The sequence below is a fragment of the Pan paniscus genome, chromosome 11 (genome assembly GCF_029289425.2).
Source record: "Pan paniscus chromosome 11, NHGRI_mPanPan1-v2.0_pri, whole genome shotgun sequence".
NCBI lineage: Eukaryota > Metazoa > Chordata > Mammalia > Primates > Hominidae > Pan > Pan paniscus.
Genome location: NC_073260.2, coordinates 14,364,769 through 14,388,007, shown reverse-complemented (window position 1 = coordinate 14,388,007; position 23,239 = coordinate 14,364,769). Strand labels below are relative to the sequence as shown.

General features: G+C 41.1%; 1 protein-coding gene across 10 annotated transcripts in view; it reads right to left on the bottom strand.

The window, feature by feature from the left end:
* The window catches only part of SCAI (suppressor of cancer cell invasion), a 201,378-nt gene that overhangs the window by 27,788 nt on the left and 150,351 nt on the right, over window positions 1-23,239 (bottom strand). For 6 of the 10 annotated variants that reach the window (XM_055117612.2, XM_034929041.3, XM_055117613.2 and 3 more), the window contains 3 exons: window positions 5,675-5,747; window positions 1,244-1,417; window positions 943-1,043 (listed from right to left, as the gene is read on the bottom strand). In XM_055117612.2, coding sequence (XP_054973587.1) covers window positions 943-1,043; window positions 1,244-1,417; window positions 5,675-5,747 — 348 coding nt within the window. Of the gene's footprint in view, window positions 1-942; window positions 1,044-1,243; window positions 1,418-4,807; window positions 4,951-5,674; window positions 5,748-23,239 lie in introns of those variants that run through there. The other 4 variants (XR_004664338.3, XR_004664339.3, XR_010109088.1 and 1 more) reach the window with 3 other exon arrangements.

Here is a 23,239-nt window from a genome sequence, read left to right as displayed (position 1 = left end):
TTCAGGGCTGGGTGCGGTGGCTCATGCCAATAATCCCAGCGCTTTGGAAGGCCAAGGCGGGTGGATCACCTGAGGTCAGGAGATCGAGACCAGCCTGGCCAATATGGTGAAACCCTGTATCTACTAAAAATACAAAAAATTAGCCAGGTGTGGTGGTGGGCGCCTATAATCCCAGCTACTACTTGGGAGTCTGAGCCAGGAGAATCGCTTGAACCCAGGAGGCAGAGGTTGCAGTGAGCTGAGATCGAGTCATTGCACTCCAGCCTAGGCAACATGAGTGAAACTCCATCTCTAAATAAATAAATAAATAAATAAATAAAATTCAGGATGTGAGTTTCATTTGAGAGGGAGATAGAATCAGGGATGTATTGAAAATGTTCTACTTTTATTTTTTTAAATTTTTTGAGTTGGAGTTTCATTCTTGTCGTCCAGGCTGGAGTGCACTGATGCAATCTCTGCTCACCACAACCTCCGCCTCCTGGGTTCAAGCAATTCTCCTGCCTCAGCCTCCAGAGTAGCTGGGATTACAGGCGCGTGCCACCATACCTGGCTAATTTTTTTATTTTTAGTAGAGAAGGAGTTTCAGCATGTTGGCCAGGCTGGTCTCCAACTCATGACCTCAAGTGTTCCACCAGCTTCGACCTCCCAAAGTGCTGAGATTACAGGCGGGAGCCACCACGGCCAGCCAGAAAATGTTCTACTTTTAAACAAACGATAGGTACTCAGATGTGCCTTAATATTGTTAATCTTTATACTTTACATATTCAAATGTATTTTTTTACTTAGCAGACCAGTGTGACAGTACATTTGTAAATATTATTTTGAATTTATCCAAAATAATATTATTTTATTATAACCTTATTTTATACAGGTAAAATATAATACATGGTTCTTAAATACCTAAAATGATAAAATTCGTCTTTAATAATGTTCTTTGCCTACCCGAAAAATCTTGTGCATCCTCATGGTGGCTGAACAAAAGATAAATCTTGTGAGGAGCAAGCGAAGAAATTCATCTCCAAAAAACTGGAGAAATGCCTGATCTGCAAAGAGGAGAAAAGTGACAGTAAAAAGATGCTTAAATGGAAATTATGTTTCAAAGGGGAAGGAAACTTCAGGAAAGTGTTCTCAACTTTCCTGCCTGGGACACATACCTTTAAAAATTCAAACAATTTAAAATAAGTAACCATTTTAAGCCATTATAGTACATTCTGTTAAATGTGCAGTTAGATTAGGAGGGTACCTATTGAACGTGAATGAGTCAGTAGCTGGGCAATATCACGGTTGATTTTTCGAAGATATTCTTGACACTTTTCCCATAGGCCTCTGCGCATGCTTGACAATCCAGAGACAAATAGGAAGGCCATTAGAGGATTGTTCAAAAAGAGAGTGAAGAGGCTACCTCGCTGAGATTGATCTGTAATAACAAACATGTTATATATATAGACAATAGTTTTGCAAAAGATAAGAGATACATATGAGGAACATTTTAATATACTGGTAATATATAAAATTAAAGCTATCTCATTAAATCATAATTCAACAAAGCAGATTCTTCACGAAACTACAAAAACTTTGGTATGTTGCTTTCTGCTGAACAAACTTCAGAAAGAGCCTAGCAAACTTAAGAGAAATGGAAAATGATATTTCTTACTATTTTTTGCCCTCAATTAACAAATTTCATCCAAATATGGCAAGTGTTGGATTATGGGTTATCTTGATAGAATTCTCTGATGAGTGCTACAAATGCCGGTCTTTTTCATTCTCCTCTGAGTTGCTCTCTATGAGCTGCTCTTTCCCTTCCTATCTCTTAAATATGAGTAGTTTCTTTCTTTGGCCCCATACATTGCTGACTGCTCTTACTCCCATGATTTTAGTTACCATTTATATGCCTACAAATTTCTAATTCTCTATCAGCAGCCTAAATTGAATTCCTTAGGTCTGGCACTGCTCTGTCTTGCGGTAGATACTGGACACTAAAAATGTGACTAGATGAGTAAAATACTGGACACTAAAAATGTGACTAGATGAGTAAAATGTGACTAGATGATTTCAAAGCTTTAGTACAAAATGTCATTGTTAACACTAATTTCACCTGTTTCTTTTTACTGTTTTTGATATAGGTAATAGAAAATTTAATGACTCACACTCTTACTTCCTTTAAGTACTGCTGCTCTAGGCTACTCTATTCAACCTAATTCTCAAAGGCACCTCAAACTCAACATGTCAACAACTCAAAGCAAATTATTTCCCCTTTTGTTCTCTACAAATATGCTTCTCATCAGGTATTATCATTTCTACCAGCATCTCAGCCAGAAACCTGGAAGTCTATTCCTGCCTCCCCTCCCCACACCTAGTCCATCACCAAGTCCTGTTGGTTCTATGGGCTTAGTATCTTTGCAGCTGGCTACTAGTCATTGTGCTATCTCCAGCCATCTCCCTATTTTCATCCATGCCCCTCCCAAGTTCATTCTCTAGGACATTAACTGAATGCTCTTTCATGCTACTTTCCTGTTTAAATCTTTTGATGGTACAAGTTGAGTATCCCTTATCCAAAATGCTTGGGGCCACAAGTGTTTGGATTTTGGGTTTTTTGGGATTTGGAATATTTGCATATACATAATGAGATGTCCTGGGGACAGGTCCCAAGTCTAAACATGAAGTTTATTAATGTTTCATATGTACCGTATACACATAACCTAAAGGTAACTTTACACAATATTTTAAATAATTTTGTACATGAAATAAACCTTGTGCTAAGTACTGGTATGTGGAATTTTTCACTTTCAGTATCGTGTTGATACTCAAACTTTTGAATTTTGGAGCATTTCAGATTTTAGGACTAAGAATGCTCAACCTGTACCCCATTGTCTTCCACTTAAATTACTTAACAAATCTTAGAAATTCTTTCACAATTCAATCACACAATCTCAAACTCTACCCTTTAGCTAGAAGGAATGACTAATTTCTCTATGTGCTTGGCCAGGTGTGGTGGCTCACGCCTGTAATCCCAGCACTTTGGGAGGCCAAGGTGGGTGGATCACTTGAGGTCAAGTGTTCAAGGCCAGCCTGGCCAACATGGCAAAACCCTGTCTCTAGTGAAAATACAAAATTAGGCCAGGCACGGTGGCTCACGCCTGTAATCCCAGCACTTTTGGAGGCGGAGGCGGGCAGATCACGAGGTCAGGAGTTTGAGACCAGCCTGGCCAACATTTTTAGTCTCTCATAAAAATACAAAAAAATTAGCTGGGAGTGGTGGCGAGCGCTTGTAATCCCAGCTTCTTGGGACGCTGAGGCAAGGAGAATCGCTTGAACTTGGGAGGCAGAGGTTGTAGTGAGCTGAGACTGTGCCACTGCATCGAGCCTGGGCGACAGTGCAAGACTCCATCCCAAAAAATACAATAAAATAAATTTCTCTACATGCTCCCTAAGCTGTCTTATCTCATGGCCACAGCACATGCAAATTCTCAGCTGGAACACTCTTGCTCGGTCATTTCCCACCCCCATCTAGTTCTCCATGTTCTTAACGTCCACGTTAGACATTATCTCATCCCCTTCCCTCGTCTTCAATGTGCTGCTAGTCAGGAGTTCCTCGTCCATTTGCAGGCATCCTCTTGTGAATCACTTATAATAACCGCCCATCAGGCTCTCTCTATCTGCCACAAGACATTTGGCTCTGTGAAGAATGTAACTGTGCTTGTCAGGTCATAGTGCTATCTCCAGTGCCCAGCACAGTACCTGATAATAAATGTTGAATAGCACTTTGGGAGGCCAAGGCAGGCAGATCTCTTGAGCCCAGGAGTTTGAGACCAGCCTAGGCAACATGGCGAGACCCAGTCCCTACAAAAAAAAAATACAAAAATTAGCTGGGTGTGGTAGTGTATACCTGTGGTCCCAGCTACTTAAGAGGCTGAAGTGGGAGGATCACCTGAGCCCAGGAGGTAGAGGCTGAAGTGAGCTATGATCACACAACTGTACTCCAGCCTGAGTGACAGAGTGAGACTCCATCTCAAAAAAAAAAAAAAAATTGAATAAATGAAGTAACTCTTGGCTAATGAGAAAACTATACGCTTTAGATCTCAGAAGTGCTTACTGATCAGCTAGTTTTGCACCCACATGGAAGGCTCTCCCCTTTTGCAGAGGTGAGTAGCAATAATGCCTATGGATAAATCCAAAACATTTCTCACAGAAGAATTTTGAATCTGCTTTTGTAATTGAACAATTAATTTAAGGTGTTAGAGGTCTAAGCTTTGTAGCATGAAGATAGGAAACCGGATAAAATGTGTGAAGGACATGTATTACAACTAAGCATAATAATAATAATGAGAGCACATATTGAGTAGTTACTACATACCCAGCATTATTCTATGAGGTAGATACTATTATTATTTCCATTTGATAGATGAAGAAACTGAGGCATAGAATGGCTGAATAATTTCCCAAGGTCACACAGCAAGTAAGTGGCTGAGTCGGGATTCAAATTCAGTCAGTTTGCCTCCAAAGTCTGTTTTTCTCCTCTATACAATGAAGTCTTTCAGACCGAATAATCTTGGTATTAACCTATTTGACCATGTAAATTTAAATAAAACTACATAATGATAGGACAGATTGATAGCAAAAAGTACTGCTCAGTAACTGAAAGAGATTACATTCCTCCAGAAATGATAAGAAACAGGATAACAAAATCTTCAAAGCAGGAGAATTTTACCGTTGTTTGAAGGTAAGTTCTATCCCTTAGTAATTTTACTTTTGGATACATGAAGTTAATATTTCTACATGTTTTTCCCTGTTAAACAGCAGAACTTACCTTAAAACAACGGTGAAAGCCTCCAGCTTCTCTCAGGCATTCAAATGCTGACCATCACTTCCTGTGTCAAACTATGTCAGCAGACAGGACTTCTGGCTGGGAAGTAGCAGTAAAATGCCATCTCCCACAGAGAGACATCAGCACTATTCACAGTTAGGGAGATAGTGAAACAGTGACAAGTACTGCTAAAACAGTGTTAAGGTTGTTAAGTATTTTACCTACTAAATGACTGGGAGTTAGAATTAGATTTTATGTGTCACTAATTAAAGACAAATTATTAAGGACAAAAAGTCTTTTGATTCTCAGCCATTGAAGAAATGGCCAAAACACTAATCTGTCTCTCTGGCAGACTTAGAAGAGGTTCTTTTATTTTTAAATCACAACAAGGTAAAAATGTGAATAAAAGAAACACTTTAAGTTGTGCCAGTTAGGTTATCCTAACTCTGTGGCATAGACTGAGAAGTTTCCTAGACCAGCAATCTTATAGTCTTAAAAGATGCCTTGGATCTTTTAAAACATGCCTGCAAAGATATAGGAAAACCATGCTATATAGATATGACCAGCAAATCAAAACAAACACCTATAAAACAAATTTTAAAATTTACAAATCATGAGTTCCCCATCAGCAAGGAACAAAACCACTTCTTTCTCAGGGATGAATTATTTCAAGGCCTAATGGTAGCACATTAAGGGATCCTGGTTGTTGGCAAGGCTTCTGGGTATATTTCAGAGCGACACCTGCCATATTAAACACCATAAATCCACACGCGATCATTATGGGAGGAAAAAACAAAGATCAGTACTATTCATAATATAGATAGTGTTTATTTGCAACCTATGGCTATACCAGGCAATGAGGGTACATACCTTGTAAAGCTTTTGGATATGCTGTAGGAGAAAGCAAGCAGACTAGTGGCTGTCCAAACAAGTTTGTGAAATTCTGTAATATATAACAATTTAAAACTTGCATTAAAGATTTGACCAAAGATAGTTACTTAGTAATTTTCCAAAGCATATTTTTAGTGTATAGATTGGGCCCTTAAACTCATAAATAGATGCAGAAACATCAGCAACAGCTAAGGAGACTGCCATTCATATATAAGTACCATGCATAATAGGCTTTCTTAAAGGCTCTCAATTGAAATAGTTTACTGAGTGAACTACTGATTTTTTAAACACAAGGCATAAACATGATTGTAGTTTTGCACGGAGAAGTCATCTGGCTGTATACCAAGAGGCCACTCCATCGAGCAACACACACTTATATATATAAAGGTGAACTTTCCAAGATCTAGGATCTGGCTTTCAGCTCCAAAACCTGATTCCTGGAGTCATCTCTTATTGTGGGTCATAATAACTGCTCTCATGGAATGACATAAAAGACCAGAATGTCAATCTGTGATTTACAGTAACAAGCTGACACTCAAACTAAAGTACTCTACATAATTAATCATATCCTTTCCCTGAAGGTATATCTACAAGGGAAGTAAAATCATAAGCTGTGTGGTAAAGCAACAAGAAAAATAAAACTCCTAGGAGTAAACTTAAAAAGAAATAAAAAATCAAACAACAAAAACATTTTTTAAAATACTCTTGAATGAAGACTTGAACAAATGTAAAGACATACCATGTTCTTTTTTTTTTTGAGTCTTGCTCTTGTTGCCCAGGCTGGAGTGCAATGGCACGATCTCGGTTCACTGAAACCTCCGTCTCCCTGGTTCAAGCGATTCTCCTGCCTCAGCCTCCCCAGTAGCTAGGACTACAGGTGCATGCCACCACACTTGGCTAATTTTTATATTTTTAGTAGAGACGGGATTTTGCCATGTTGCCCAGGCTGGTCTTAAATTCATGAGCTCAAGCGATCCACCCACCTCGGCCTCCCAAAGTGCTGGGATTACAGGCATGAGCCAGCACGCCCAGCCAAAACATACTATGTTCTTGGAGAGATAAAACAATTCTAAAATGTCATTACACTAACTTATTAAAATTTAAACCAACCTCAATAAAAATAACCACAGACTTTTTTTCCTACAACTGAAAAAAGTAATTCTAAAGTTCATATGGAAAAACTGGATTCCCCAAGAGAACTCTGAAAAAGAGCAGAGGGGGAACTAGACTCATCAGATATTGAAACATACTTTACACCTCAGTGAGGCCCGGCACAGTGGCTCACGACTGTAATCCCAGCTCTTTGGGAGGTGGGAGAATCACTTGAGCCCAGGAGTTTGAGACCAGCCTGGGCAAAATAGTGAGACCCCGACTCTACAAAGAATAGAAAAATTAGCCAAATGTGGTGGTACATGCTTGCAGTCCCAGCTGCTTGGGAGGCTGAGGTGGTAGGATCACTTGCACCAGGGAGGTCAAGGCTACAATGAGCTCTGATTGTGCCACTGCACTCCACCCTGCGCAACAGAGCGAGACAAAAACAAAACAAAAAACAAAACAAAACAAAACATAACAAAAGAAAAACTTCAGTAATTAAAGTGGTGCTGGTACAAGAGTAGGCAGGAAACCAATGGAACAGAATGAAAAGTCCAGAATTAGACTCCAAAACATTTAGGACTTATGTACACATAATAATGACACCTCAGATTGGCTGGAAAAACTGAATAGCCATCTAAAAGAAAGTTGGTTCCATACTTCATACCACACACTAGGACAAATTCCAAATATATCAAAGATGTAAATGTAAAAAATTAAATAATAAAAGTGGTGAAAAAAAATAATTATTTTTTTTACCTAGACTCTCCTGTTATGATTAACTATGATTGATAAACCTAGTTACATAAAAATCAAAAGCTTATGAATGGTAAAATATAGCATAAACAAAATCAAAAGTCAAATAATGAACTGAAGAAAATATCTGGAACTCACATTACAAAGGATTAATCTCATAATATTGAAAGAGCCTCTCAGCCAGGCGCGTTGGCTCACACCTGTAATCCCAGCACTTTGGGAGGCAGAGGTGGGCAGATCACCTGAGGTCAGGAGTGGAGACCAGCCTGGCCAACATAATGAAACCCCGTTTCCACTAAAAATACAAAAATTAGCTGGGCGTGGTAGCGCATGCCTGTAATTCCAGCTACTCGGGAAGCTGAGGCAGGAGAGTCACTTGAACCCGGGAAGCGGAGGCTGCAGGGAGCCAAGATCGCACCACTGCACGCCAGCCTGGATGACAGAGCGAGACTCCATCTCAAAATTCCATTTTTACCCTATCAGTTTAGCAAAATTTCTAAAAGTTTGAGAATATACACTGTTGGCAAGAATGTGGGGAAATACTCATATGTAGGTAATAGTATAAATTGATATAAACACTTTAGAAGACAATTTAACTTGGCAGCATCTATTACACTCAAATGCATATTAACACAGAAATTCCCAAACTAGAAATTTTCCCTATAGATACACTATGCAACCAATAAAATAACATAAGGATTAAATTATTCCTTGAAGCCTTGTTAGTGATAGTGAAGGAATGGAAATAACACAACCAAATGACCAGAAATACAGGATTGGTACAATAAATTATGCTACAATAATACAATGGAATAATAAACAGCTATAAAAAAGAACAAAGAAGTTCTTTATGAACAGGTATGAAGGGTCACCAATACTTTTTTTCTTTTTTTTTGAAACAGTTTTGCTCTGTCGCCCAGGCTGGAGTGCAACCTCCACCTCTCAGCTCACTGTAACCTCCGCTGCCCAGGTTCAAGTGATTCTTGTGCCTCAGCCTCCTGAGTAGCTGGGATTACAGGAGAATGCCACTGTGCCTGGCTAATTTTTGTGTTTTTAGTAGAGACGGGGTTTCGCCATGTTGACCAGGCTGGTCTTGAACTCCTGACCTCAAGTGATCTGCCTGCCTCAGCCTCCCAAAGTGCTGGGATTACAAGTGTGAGCTACCATGCCCAGCCTCAATACTTCTTATTAAATGAAAAAAGATATGGTGCAATGTGGTATAAGATGTTACTACTATTTATATAACTAAGAAAACTAAAGACTATTTCTTGGCTGGGCATGGTGTGTCTCATGCCTGTAATCCCAGCACTTTGAGAGGCCAAGGGCAGGCAGATCACTTGAGTCAGGAATTTGAGACCAACCTGACCAACATCGTGAAAGCCCATCTCTACTAAAAATACAAAAATTAGCCGGGCATGGTGGCGTGTGCTTGTAATCCCAGCTACTAGGTAGGCTGAGGCAGGAGAATTGCTAGAACCCAGGAGGCGGAGGTTGCAGTGAGCCAAGATCATGTCACTGTACCCTAGCCTGGGCAACAGATTAAGACTCCATCTCAAAAAAAAAAATTAAAAAAAGACTATTTGTTTTAGTTTGTATATCCATTTACAACTTTTTTTCTAAAAGGATAAGAAACAGGTAACAGTGATTATCTATAGGGAGAGATAGGAATTTAGTGCATTGGGACTAGGCGGGAGGAAGAGATTTCACAATATGACTTCTTGAAATTTTTGATTCTGTGACTTTGTGAATGTAATACCAGTACTAAAAATATTAAGCAAATAGGCTGGGCGCGGTGGCTCACGCCTGTAATCCCAGCACTCTGGGAGGCCGAGGCGGGCGGATCACGAGGTCGGGTGATTGAGACCATCCTGGCTAACACGGTGAAACCCCATCTCTACTAAAAATACAAAAAAATTAGCTGGGCGTGGTGGCAGGTGCCTGTAGTCCCAGCTACTAGGGAGGCTGAGGCAGGAGAATGGCATGAACCTGGGAGGCAGAGGTTGTAGTGAGCCGAGATCGGACCACTGCACTCCAGCCTGGGTGACAGAGCAAGACTCCATCTCAAAAAAAAAAAAAAAAAAAAAAAAAAATTAAGCAAGTAATTCAGATATATTAGAAATATTTTGTAATCCAAACACAGGGAGTAAATTGAATGGTTCTTTTGATAAGGCAGATTGAGGCATTTTCTGCACTACAGATCCCTAAAGATGGCTTTAGGGATCTTAGCCATGTTGCTTTTCCTCTTAGATAGTGCTAAAATGGACATTGCTATTATTTATTTCTAAAGGTCTCCTTTTTCTTTGCACTCCTTGCTAACCAACTTCTCTCCTGACTTCCCCCCCCCCCCCCGCCAATAATACTGTGCAGAGAAGAGTTAGCATAGCAAGCCAGACTGCCATCCTTCGAAAGTTTTGCTTATTGGGTTGGCCCCTGGCTGGCTTCTGGGAACTTAGTTTTGGTGAAAATTCCTACCATTAGCAGAACTGATAAAGAGTGGCTCGCTGTCCCTAGAATGTGCAAACAAGATGGTTTATACTGAACACCTGCTTTCCTTCTGGGAGTGTAGCATTTTGTTAAGAGCCAGGCAGAGAGTGCCCACAAGACCAGTTCCCAATAAAAACCCTGGTTGCTGAGTTCCTAATGAGCTTTGCTGGTAGATAATATTTAATCCATGTTGTCACAACTTGTTGGTTGGGTAATTAAGTGTATCCTGTGTGACTCCGCTGGAAGAGGGCCCCTGGAAGTTTGTACTTGGTTTTCTCCAAACTCACCCCACTTATCTTTTTCTTTTGCTGGTTTTGCTCTGTATCCTTTTACTGTACTAAATCTTAGCAGTGAGTACGACTATATGCCAAGTCCTGTGAATCTTCCTAGGAAATCACTGAACCTGGGAATCATCTTGGAGACCTCTGACACAAATACATGAATACCTTCTATCAGATTATAATTAAATTTTAGGCCTGAGAAATAGTTTCTTTAAGGTGCTTTACATGTGGCTTTACTCTGTTCTGATCTATTCATTAATTAATGTTATAGTTTAACTCCCACAGGATAATCTTATAATCTTTATTTGCAAGTTTTTGCAGAATATCTCATAACTGCCCACACAGATGAAGTGTACGATTCAAAGCTATTAAGTTTAAGAAAAATTATAGCAAATATATACAAATGAATAAATTTTTACCAGACATAGCTCATATATAAAGTTGCTATTGAATTTTGTATGTTTGTCCTATATCTAACCACTTTGATGAATTTATATTCATATTAGTAGCTTTTCTGTGATTCCTCTTGATTTTCCAAATATAAAATCATACCATCTGCAACTAGTGGTTTTCATCTCATTCTTTCCAATATTTACTGTTTTGTGTCCTCTTTTACTAATCCGAACAACTTTTGTTATTGTTTTATTTGGGGAATGTTACGAATTTCTAGTTGGGACAAAAGTAATACTGTATCATAATGATAGTAACAGGCATTCTCTTTTTCTTGTTTTAATTGAACATACTTTTAGTGTTTCTCTAAGTACAACGTTGGCTATTTAATAAAGAAGCTCTTCATCATAGGTTCAGTGCTTTAGTTAAGAACACGTGATGAGTGTTATTAGATTTTACTAAATGACTGTTAACGAAAGCATGTGATTGTCTTATTTATCCTATCAACATAGTTTATAGTATTAAATTTTTTTTTTTTTTAGTCAAGGTCTTGCTCTGTAACCCAGGCAGGAGTACAGTGGTGTGATCATAGCTCACCGCAGTCTTTATCTTCTGAACTCAAGCAATCCTCCTGCCCCAGCCTCCTAAGTAGCTAGCACTGCACAGACGTGGCACCACACTCAGCTAGTTTTTTATTTTATAGATGGGGTCTTGCTATATTGCTCAGGCTAGTCTTGAACTCTTGGCCTCTAGCAATCCTCGTGCCTTATGCTCCCAAAGTGCTGGGATTACAGACGTGAGACACTGCACCTGGCCTGATTTTCCTATACCTAATCTTCATGCATGATTCAGATAAACTCTTTTGATAGATGATTCTATTAATAGCCTATTGGCTAGTATTTTATTTAAATTCTTCTATTCTATATTGATAAACTACTTTGGGGTAAAGTTTTCTTTCATGTGTGCTAATTTTGTCTGGAAACAGTATCATTATCATAATAATTCCTATCATTTACTGAGTGCTATTTTCCAGAAACTATGCTAGGCTTCATAGATCTTAATCTGCAATCACGACAATCCTGTGAGATCAGCATTCACAACTTATTTGAGAAGGAAAAAGCAGCTCAGAAAAGATCAAAGACATGATCAAAGCCATACAAGTATTTTGTGGCCTAATTGCTACAGAATGAATTGGATAGTTCTGACCTTTTTCATTGCCCTAAATTGTATATCTGACTCTAAAGGTTTCAAAGTATTATTGGGCTGGGCACGGTGGCTCACGCCTGTAATCGCAGCATTTTGGGAGGCCGAGGGGGGTGGTTCATCTGAGGTCAGGAGTTCGAGACCAGCCTGGCCAACATGGTGAAACCCCATCTCTACTAAAAATTAAAAAATAAAAAAATTAGCAGGGCATGGTAACATGCACCTGTAATCCCAGTTATTTGGGAGGCTGAGGCAGGAGACTCACTTGAACCCGGGAGGCAGAGGTTGCAGTGAGCTGAGAACATGTCACTGCATCCCAGCCTGGGCAACAGAGTGCGACTCTGTCTCAAAAAAAAAAAAAAAAAAAAAAAAAAAAATTATTGGTAAACCCAGAAGGGCTAGAAGCCTTTCTTGTGGGGAAAAGGAAATAATTTTGATAACTTTCCTACATTTCTAGCCAGTGATGGGGCTTTTCTGATTTCTTTCATATAGCCATTCAATCTTTTGCCTAGGAAATTATTTCTTTAACTGGGGTTTAAAATACATTCACTAGCTGGGTGTGGTGGCTCATAATCCCAGCACTTTGGAAGACCAAGGTGGGAGAATCGCTTACAGCAGGGAGCTCAAGATCAGCCTGGAGAACATAGCAAGACCCTATCTCTACACAAAATTTAAAAATTAGCCAGGTGTGGTGGCATGTTTCTGTAGTCCTAGTACTCGGGAGGCTGACGTAGGAGGATCTCTTGAGCCCAGGAGTATGAGGCTGCAGTGAGCTATGACTGTACCACTGCACTCCATGCACTCCAGCCTGGGTGACAGAATGAAAACCTGTCTCTTAAAAAAAAAAAAAAAAAAAGGCATTCACTTAAAACAGTACATAATGTTCTTTTTAAAGATCTCTTCTTCTCTTCTTCAACAAATAACTCATGGACCTAAGGACTAGACACTGCTACAGGTGCTAGAGATACAACAGTAAACAAAACAGAAAAAACTCTATCTTCTGGAGCTGACATTTATGTAAGTATTTTTTTATTTTTATTTTTATTTTTTGAGATGATGTCTCACTCTGTTGCCCAGGCTGGAGTGCAGTGGCGATCTCAGCTCACTGCAACCACCACCTCCCGGGTTCAAGCAACTCTCCCTGCCTCAGCCTCCCTACTAGCTGGGATTACAGGCATGTGCCACCACACCCGGCTAATCTTTGTATTTTTAGTAGAGACAGGGTTTCACCATGTTGGCAAGGCTGGTCTCGAACTCCTGACCTCAGGCAATCCACCCACCTCAGCCTCCCAAAGTGCTGGGATTACAGGCGTGAGCCACCGTGCCCGGCCTAGAGCTGAGTTGGATGGGGGATGGAGAAATGGTAGATTGTGACCCACAGTAAACTAACCAACTAAATAAATAAGTTATATAATATCACAGAAGGTGACAAGTGCTACATATGGAAGCACAGCACATAGTTAATAGCACAGGTTTTACAGTCCATTGTTTTACATTCCAACTTGGCTACCCACTATCTGTGTGATCTTGGGCAAATTACTTAACCTTTATCTGTGCCTTGGTTTTCTTATCAGTAAAATGGGAACAATAAAAGCAACACACTGTGTTGTGCAGGAATTAAATGTATACACATAAAATGCTTAGAACAGTGCATATTGCTAGTCACTACAGAAAAGTTAACTGTTATGATTATTAAGAAAAAGAAAGGTGGATGAGGAGTACTGGGGAGGCATATAATTTTAAGTAGGACAATTAGGGAAGACCTTTTAAAAGGCTTTATTTGCTCAAACACCTAAAGAATAATGTAGGTATCTTTGGAAGAGCATTCAAGGCAGAGGGAAAAGAATGTAAAGATCTAGGGCAGATGACTGCCTGATATGTTTCAGGAACAGCAAGGGGGTCAGTGTGGCTGAAGAGAACTGAGCAATCAGGGGCCAGGGAAGAGAGAAGATCAGAGATGTTTTTGGAAGACTGGGGAGGGAAGGGTATATGTAAGCAGAAAAAATAAAGCCTTTCTTCTGAGTGAGATGACAGGCCATTGGTGATTTTGAGTAGAAAGGTGGCATATCTGTCTTATAGGCACACTTACAGGAGAGCGAGGAAGGAGGAAGACTCATTAGAAGGCTACTGCAGTAATTCAGGTGAATGATGATGGTGGTATGAGCCAGGATGAGGCAGAGGAGGTAATAGGATCTTGGATATACATATTAGTTCGAGTCAACAGGATTTCCTAAAATGGATGTTGGATGTGAGGGGAGGAGTAGTCAAGTACGAAATCAAGGATTATGGCCGGGGCAACTATAATAGCATAGTAGCCATGAACTAAAATGGGGAAAGCTGTATATGGAAGAGCCTAGGAATTCCGTCTTGGGCATGTTCAGTTTGCAAACTCTACCAACTAAATTATAACTAAAGATATGGAGTAGGTAGATAATATTCAAGTTGAGTTTGAGAGAGAGGTCTGGCTTGGAGGTTGTCAACACAGAAACAGCAAAGCCATAAAATCAGCTAAGAACATCAGGAAGTCAGCTGTAGGTGGAAAAGAACAAGGACTGAACTCAAGGGCACTTCACTGATAAAAGGGCAGAGAGATACAGAAAAATCTGTAGAGGAGACTGAAAGCATATGCAGATTCCAGAACTCTTGCCCTGAATCAATCTAGCAACTTGAATTTGGGTTTTGAAGATCTCATCTGGAAAAGGGGACAAATGTCACAGCTCAGCATCTGTCCAAGATGGGAATCTAATAGAAAACTCGCCCTGCATTAAACTGGAATCCTCAGGGCTATAGCCTTTAAATTGGAATCCTAAAAGGCTACACCCTTTAACCTGGAATCCTAAAGGGCTATACTGTCAGTATAAGGATTAACCAAAACCAAACTTGACACTTCCTCTCCCTTCCATGATCACTCCACATGGGACTGCAAAACACTTTTTCTTGATGCTGAGCAGAAAACAAAAGAAAACAAAAATTAGTTCCTGAGGGTTGTCAGTGTAAGTCAGCCCTCCTGCATATTTGCAGCCCAGATTTCTATCAACTACGTGATCCCAAACTGGTAGTGCCTCTGGGTGTCTGGCATAAGCAAATGCAGACCCTCTCTGAATAAAGGTATCCTCATCCTAGGGCTCTATGAACTTCATACAAGTAATTTTTAAGAAGAAGAAGAAGAAACATAGTCAAAAATAATCAAGCATACAGGGGCACAAAAACAGCAAAGGATGTCTCAAACAGCAACATCAGATTTCATATAGAAAATCCAATTTCAGCTGGGCACGGTGGCTCACACCTGTAATCCCAGAACTTTGGGAGGCAGAGGCGGGCAGATCACCCAAGGTTGGGAGTTTGAGGCCACCCTGACCAACATGGAGAAACCCCGTCTCTACTAAAAATACAAAATTAGCCAGGTGTGGTGGCACATGCCTGTAATCCTAGCTACTTGGGAGGCTGAGGAGAATTGCTTGAACCGGGGAGGCGGAGGTTGCAGTGAGGTGAGATCGCACCATTGCACTCCAGCCTGGGCAACAAGAGTGAAACTCCGTCTCAATAAAAAAAAAAAAAAAAAGAAATTCCAATTTCATATATGATTATAGAAAATATCACACAGACAACAAATAATAAGTATGCTTATTAAGTTTGAAGAAATAAGAAATAAACTTGAAAATAAGAAACTATAAAAAGGGCAATGGAGTGGCCGGGCACAGTGGCTCATGCCTGTAATCCCAGTACTTTGGGAGGCCAAGGCAGGCAGATCACGACGTCAGGAGATAGAGACCATCCTGGCTAACATGGTGAAACCCCATCTCTACTAAAAATACAAAAAATTAGCTGGGTGTGGTGGCGGGCACCTGCAGTCCCAGCTACTTGGGAGGCTGAAGCAGGAGAATCGTTTGAACCCGGGAGGCAGAGATTGCAGTGAGCCGAGATCACGCCACTGCACTCCAGCCTGGGCAACAGATCAGACTCCGTCTCAAAAATAAAATAAAATAGAAAAGGGCAATGGAATACTTAAAAAAGAATGACATATAATTTATCAACATGAAAAATACCATAACCAACAAAAAACTCAATAGATGGGTTTGAGAGCAAGTTACACACAGCTGAAGAGAAAATTTTTGAACTAAGAGCTAGATCAGAAGAAACTATAAAAATCTCAACCAAAGAAACAAAATGATGGAAAATACAGACAGAAGAGAGGTTAAGAAATGTGGAGGACACAGTGTGAATGTCTAATACACATATTTAATTGGAGCTCCATAAGGTGAGGAGAGAGAAGCTTAGATACCATCGATATGTGAAGAGAAAATGAGAATTTCCCAGCAGTAACAAAAAACTCCAACCTACCACCTCAGGAAGTCCAACAAATCCCAATAGATTTAAGCCAAACCTAGATATATCACCATATAACTGCAGGACAGCAAAAACAAAAAGGTCTTTCAAAGCAGCAAGAGAGAAATGGAATGAGAGTGAGGCTGACTGGCAGAAGAGCTCTTATATAACTGAATCCTGTTGTGAATGCCTTAAGAAACTGATTGCTGTAGACATCAGTCAAATACTTTAGGATGAGGCTGTTTAGATAAATACTCCTGTTTTGACAAATCTGTAAGTCATTTTCACAGGCAGGGATCCAGCTAGCTCTGTCATAAATACTTAAATGTGCAAAAGGATTTTCTTCTTCCAGGGGAAAAAAGAAAAAGAAGTATTGCCCAAAATGACTGAGGGCCTTTTTTTTGAGATGGAGTCTCGCTCTGTCGCCCAGGCTGGAGTGCAGTGGTGCGATCTCGGCTCACTGCCTCCCGGGTTCAAGAGATTCTCCTGCCTCAGCCTCCTGAATAGCTGGGATTACAGGCATGTGCCACCATGCCTAGCTAATTTTTGTATTTTTAGTAGAGATGGGGTTTCACCATGTTGGTCAGGCTGGTTTCAAACTCCTGACCTTGTGATCCGCCTGCCTCGGCCTCCCAAAGTGCTGGGATTACAAGTGTAAGCCACTGCACCTGGATGGCTTTTTTTTTATTATTATTATTTTAAACTCCTACTAAATACTACATTACCACAGACAAGGCCAATCAACTTGCTTAGTTTACCCCTACTGGCAATCTAAGAGCCAAAATATGGGCCATACTTGTTACACAAATCTTGGTATTTCAATCACAGTATTCCTCTAACATGAGGCTCAGACAAGCCTGAAAAGCTACTCTTTCCCTATGTGGGAAAGAGCATGGGCACTGCAATGAGAAAGACTGGTGTTGGAAATATTAGACAAGATCCTGAACCTCAGAGGCAAAGTTTCCTCAAGTACAAAATAAGGACAATAGCTCCCTCATTTCATCATTCAACATGCACTGATTAAGACTCTTTTGGCCGGGCATGGTGGCTCACACCTGTAATCCCAACACTTTGGGAGGCCGAGCTGAGTGGATCACTTGAGGTCGGGAATTTGAGACCAGCCTGGCCAACATGGGGAAACCTTGTCTCTACTAAAAAATACAAAAATTAGCCGGGTGTGGTGGCACACACCTGTAGTCCTAGCTACTTGGGAGGCTAAGGCAGGAGCATCGCTTGAACCCGGGAGGCAGAGGTTGTAGTGAGCCAAGATCATGCCACTGCACTAGAGCCTGGGTAACAGAGCAAGACTTCTTCTCAAAAAACAAACACTCTTTTAAGTGTGAGGCACTAGGTAAGGATATATGTATCTATAAACACACACACACACACAACACCTACACACATGCACACACATACACACACGCTTCAGGGAAAACATGGCATCATGCTGGTCACTAGACCTTTATATTCCAGGTGGAATAGTTGCATCTTCTCTGATATACATGACCAGGCCATGAAGGAAGACCTAAAGATACTGGCATTAGGGATTACTCAACTATAAGGTCCAGCTCAGTTGGAACCAGTCCCAGAGCTCAGTTGGAATCACCCCTCAGAGCTTCTGATCAGTTTGCTAGGCTCCAATCTTAAGTATGAGCAAACAAGCAGGGATTATGATACTCTCAGGAAAGTCTCTGATGAGAAAGACAGAGGCAAAAACAAGCAGAAACAAATGAAGAAAGAGGAAGCAGATACGAGGCAGGGAGAAATTTTAAATGATCACTGATATTCTCAAAGGAAAGTGATATATTTCAACCATGATTTAAAAAAACCCAAAATAATTATATATATATGTGCATATGTATGTATGTGTTACATAAACACACATGCATCTATTTCTATATATATGAAAGGAAAATAGACAAATGAAAAATCTCAATAAAAGGCTTAGAAGATAAAGATGAGGGGATTTCCTAAAGAAAAAATGTATTAAAGAGCAAAGGACAGACAAACAAATAAAAGACAACCAGACCAGAATGTGCAATAACGAAAAAAGTTCTTAAAAGACAGAACAGGAAAAAAGAAAATGCAGAGAGAAAAATCAATGGACTAACTCTAGAAAATAAGCAGTTTCCAGACTGAAATAATTCACCAAGTACATGTTAAGCACCATAGTTAAAAGTAAATCCAGACCAGCCAGGCACAGTGGCTCACGCCTGTAATCCCAGAACTTTGGGAGGCTGAGGCGGGTGGATCACGAGGTCAGGAGTTCGAGAACAGCCTGGCCAAGATGGTGACACCCCATCTCTACTAAAAAATACAAAATTAGCCGGGTGTGGTAGCGCATGCCTGTAATCCCAGCTACTCGGGAGGCTGAGGCAGGAGAATCTCCTGAACCTGGGTGGTGGATGTTGCAGACAGCCAAGATCGTGCCACTGCACTCCAGCCTGGTTGACAAGAGCGAAAACTCCATCTTAAAAAAAAAAAAAAGTAAACTCAAACCAGGAAACGATATTGAGAAACTGAAAAATCACTAAGAAGAAAGAGAAGATTCTATACGTTTCCAGACACTGAAAATGTGTTGCATAAAAAAGAAAACAGAATTAGAATGCTTCATGCTTCTTAAGAAATATTGGGCTCGGCGCCATGGCTCAGGCTGAGCGTGGTGGCTCACGTCTGTAACCCTAGCACTTTGGGAGGCCCAGACAGGCATTCAAGACCAACCTGGCCAACATGGTGAAACCCAACCTCTACTAAAAATACAAAAAATTAGCCAGGCGTGGTGGTGTGCGCCTGTAATCCCAGCTACTCAGGAGGTTGAGAGAGGAGAATCACTTGAACCTGAGAGGCAGAGGTTGCAGTGAGCCGATATCACATCACTGCACTCCAGCCTGGGTGACAAGAGTGAGACTGCATCTCAAAAAAATAAAAATAAAAAAGTCCAGGCACGATGGCTCATGCCTGTAATTCCAGCACTTTGGAAGGCCAAGGTGGGTAAATCATCTGAGGTCAGGAGTTTGAGACCAGCCCGACCAACATGGAGAAACCCCGTTTCTACTAAAAATACAAAATTAGCCAGGTATGGTGGCGCGTGCCTGTAATCCAAGCTACTCAGCAGGCTAAGGCAGGAGAATGGCCTGAACTTGGGGAGCAGAGGTTGCAGTGAGCTGAGATTACATCACTGCACTCCAGTCTGGGTGACAGTGAGACTGCATCTCACACACACACAAAAAAGGCCAGGCACGATGGCTCACGCCTGTAATCCCAGCACTTTGGGAGGCCAAGGTGGGTGAATCATCTGAGCTCAAGAGTTCGAGACCAGCCTGACCAACATGGAGAAACCCTGTTTCTACTAAAAATACAAAATTAGCCAGGTGTGGTGGCGTGCACCTGTAATCCGAGCTACTCAGGAGGCTAAGGCAGGAGAATGGCCTGAACTTGGGGAGCAGAGGTTACAGTGAGCCGAGATCACGCCATTGCACTCCAGCCTGGGCAACAAGAGTGAAACTCTGTCTCAAAAAAGAAAAAAAAAGAAATACTGGAAGCTAGGCTGGGAGCGGTGGTTCACGCCTGTAATTCTAGCACTCTGGGAGGCCGAGGTAGGCGGATCACCTCAAGTCAGGAGTTCAAGACCAGTCTGGGCAACATGGTGAAACCCCGTCTCTACTAAAAACACAAAAATCAGCCAGGTGTGGTGGCACGTGCTTGTAATCCCAGCTACTAGAGAGGCTGAGGCAGGAGAATCGCTTGAACCCAGGAGGCGGAAGTTGCAGTGAGCCAAGATCGCACCATTGCACTCCAGCCTGGGTGACACAGCGAGCCTCCCTCTAAAACAAAACAAAACAAAAAAAATTATCTATCAAAATTATCTATAGTGTGGATAAAATGATGGAAAGGGTAGAAATGTGAGTTGGGGACAGAAAGAGGAAAGAGAGATAAATTTCTCTTTCATAGTGGGAAATTAATACATAACGCTAAAACTGAAGAATCAAGAATTATCAACGCCAGTATATTATTTAGAAAAATAGTGGTTAGGGGAGAGAAGGAAGGAAAAAAGAAAAAAGAAAAATGGTGGTTAAAAAACAAAATAGCCAAAAACTATTTGAAGAGCGGCCTCTGGGAAGAGGCAAATAGGGGTTGCAACAAAAAGTGGGAGACTGCTGTTTTTAGTAGCAAATCTAGAGGGATTTCTGAGTGAGTAGTTCTCTCACCAGGACAGCACAATACAGCTAGTCTTCATAAATACTGTAGCTGAGACCCACCCCAGGTGAAGTGATCAGAATCACAGGAGGTGGATGGGACCCAGCTACAAGTGGTTCGAAAAGGGCTCTGAAAGTTTCTGATGCACAGAAATAGTTGAGAAATACAACTTTAAACTATATGCATGAGTTACTTCATAAACATTAACAAGTGGCCAGGCACAGTGGCTCATGCCTGCAATCCCAGAAATTTGGAAGGCCGAGGTGGGTGGATCACCTGAGGTTGGGAGTTCGAGACCAGCCTGACCAACATGGGGAAATCCCATCTCTACTAAAAATACAAAATTAGCCAGGCGTGGTGGCACATGCCTGTAATCCCAGCTACTCGGGAGGCTGAGGCAGGAGAATCGTTTGGACCCAGGAGGCGGAGGTTGCAGTGAGCCGAGATCATGCCACTGCACTCCAGCCTGGGTGACAGAGCAAAACTCCATCTCAAAAAAAAAAAAAAAAAAAAAAAAAAAAAATTAACGAGTAATATTTAAATGAAGAAATGTACATGAAACTGTTTAAATGAAGAAACATTTACAAAACACTTATATACTCATAAAACATCCAGACCTATATAAAACATATATAGCAAAGAAAATACTCCAGAAATAATACATCAGTTACCCAGTTCTCTTTTTTCATTAAAAACTTGCAGGCCGGGCATGGTGGCTCATGCCTGTAATCCCAGCACTTCGGGAGGCTGAGGTGGGAGGATCACGAGGTCAGGAGTTCAAGACCAGCCTGACCAACATGGTGAAACCCCATCTCTACTAAAAACACAAAAAGTAGCCAGGTGTGGTGGCGTGTGCCTCTAGTCCCAGCTACTTGGGAGGCTGAGGCAGGAGAATCGCTTGAACCCAGGAGGCGGAGGTTTCAGTGAGCCAAGATTGCGCCACTGTACTCCAGCCTGGGCGACAGAGCAAGACTCTGTCTCAAAAACAAAAAACAAAAACAAAACAAACAAAAAAACTTGCAAAGTGGTAGCTTAAGACTTTACAATGCTTAATTTCATTTCATCTAATTAATTTATTAGAGATACAGTGTTGCTCTCTCACTCAGGCTGGAATGCAGTGGCACGATCACAGCTCATGCATCCTTGAACTCCTGGGCTCAAGAGATCCTCCTGCCTCAGCTTCCTGAAGTAGCTGGGACTACAGGCTCACAAAAACATGCCTGGTTAATTTTTAAATTTTTAAAATAGATTTGGGATCTTGCTATCTTGCCCAGCTTTGTCTCAAACTGCTGGTTCAAGTGATCCTCTTGCCTTGGCCTCCCAAAGTGCTGGGATTACAGGTGTGAGACACTGCACCCAGCCTACAAATGCTTTTGTGGGAAAAATAAATATGAGACACCTTTATATGCTACCAAAGAGAACTACATGCTTAAATTAAATGTAGTAAGTAATATTAATTTCTAAAAAGACTAAAATTGGTCTGTGCCATGATCTGATTTGCCTACTCCATATGGGGTTCTCTTTTCATTTCTTTTTTTTTTTTTTTTTTTTGAGACAGAATCTCACTCTGTCACCCAGGCTGGAGTGCAATGGCGCGATCTTGGCTCACTGAAACCTCCATCTCCCGGGTTCAAGCGATTCTCCTGCCTCAGCCTCCCAAGTAGCTGGGACTACAGGTGCACACCACCCCTCCCAGCTAATTTTTTAATTTCCAGTAGAGACGGGATTTCACCACGTTGGCCAGGCTGGTTTTGAACTCCTGACCCCAAGTGATCCACCCGCCTCAGCCTCCCAAAGTGCTGGGATTACAGGCATGAGCCACTGCACGCCTGGCCTCCCTTTTCATTTCTGAAGATTGGTATGTTCTGGACAATTTATTTCTTCAGAGGAGTGACAGTGCCTGTGCCATCAGAAGCAAACAACAACAACAAAAGACTTGCTATTATTCCACAGCTGTCCTGTGCATCACAATATTAAAATCTAAAATTAAGCCATGATGCATTAATTGAGCAAATACATTTCCAATTATACACAATGGTGTCTTTAAAAGTCGGCATCCAACATTCATCCTAAATCTAAATAGTCCTCTGGAAATAGCAGGCACATACAATGAATGGTATTCCTGAGAAGTGGTATCCAATAATACTCAATTAAATTGGGAGAAACTAATGGATTGCTAAAGTACTCTCAATGATGCTAGATCATGTTAAACAATACACTGGACCCAGTGCAAAAACACATTCTGTCACATCACCAAACTGCTGCAACAGATTCATTCTCATTGACAAAGACAGAGTACTTCTTTTGAATTCTGTGAAGACACAAAATGCCTGGACCCCTCTGGCTTTATAAGTTTAATTGGGGTAGCCAATAAACCTTTTCATTCAGCAGCCTCTCACATTCTTCCATTTCCCACAAAAACAAAACAAATATACAATTTAAGAAAGTACACTGCTGGCTGGGTACGGTGGAACACGCCTGTAATCCCAACACTTTGGGAGGCCAAGGCGGGTGGATCATCTGAGGTCAGGAGTTCGAGAACAGCCTGAGCAACATGGAGAAACCCCATCTCTGCTAAAAATACTAAAAATTAGCTGGGCATAGTGGCGCATGCCTGTAATCCCAACTACTTGGGAGGCTAAGGCAGGAGAGTCGCTTGAACCTGGGAGGCAGAGGTTGCAGTGAGCTGAGATCATGCCATTGCACTCCAACCTGGGAAACGAGCGAAACTCTGTCTCAAAAAAGAAAAGAAAAGAAAGTACACTGCTAACTTTCCTAAAAATCAGAAGTTGTAATACTGAACAAAATGAGTAGG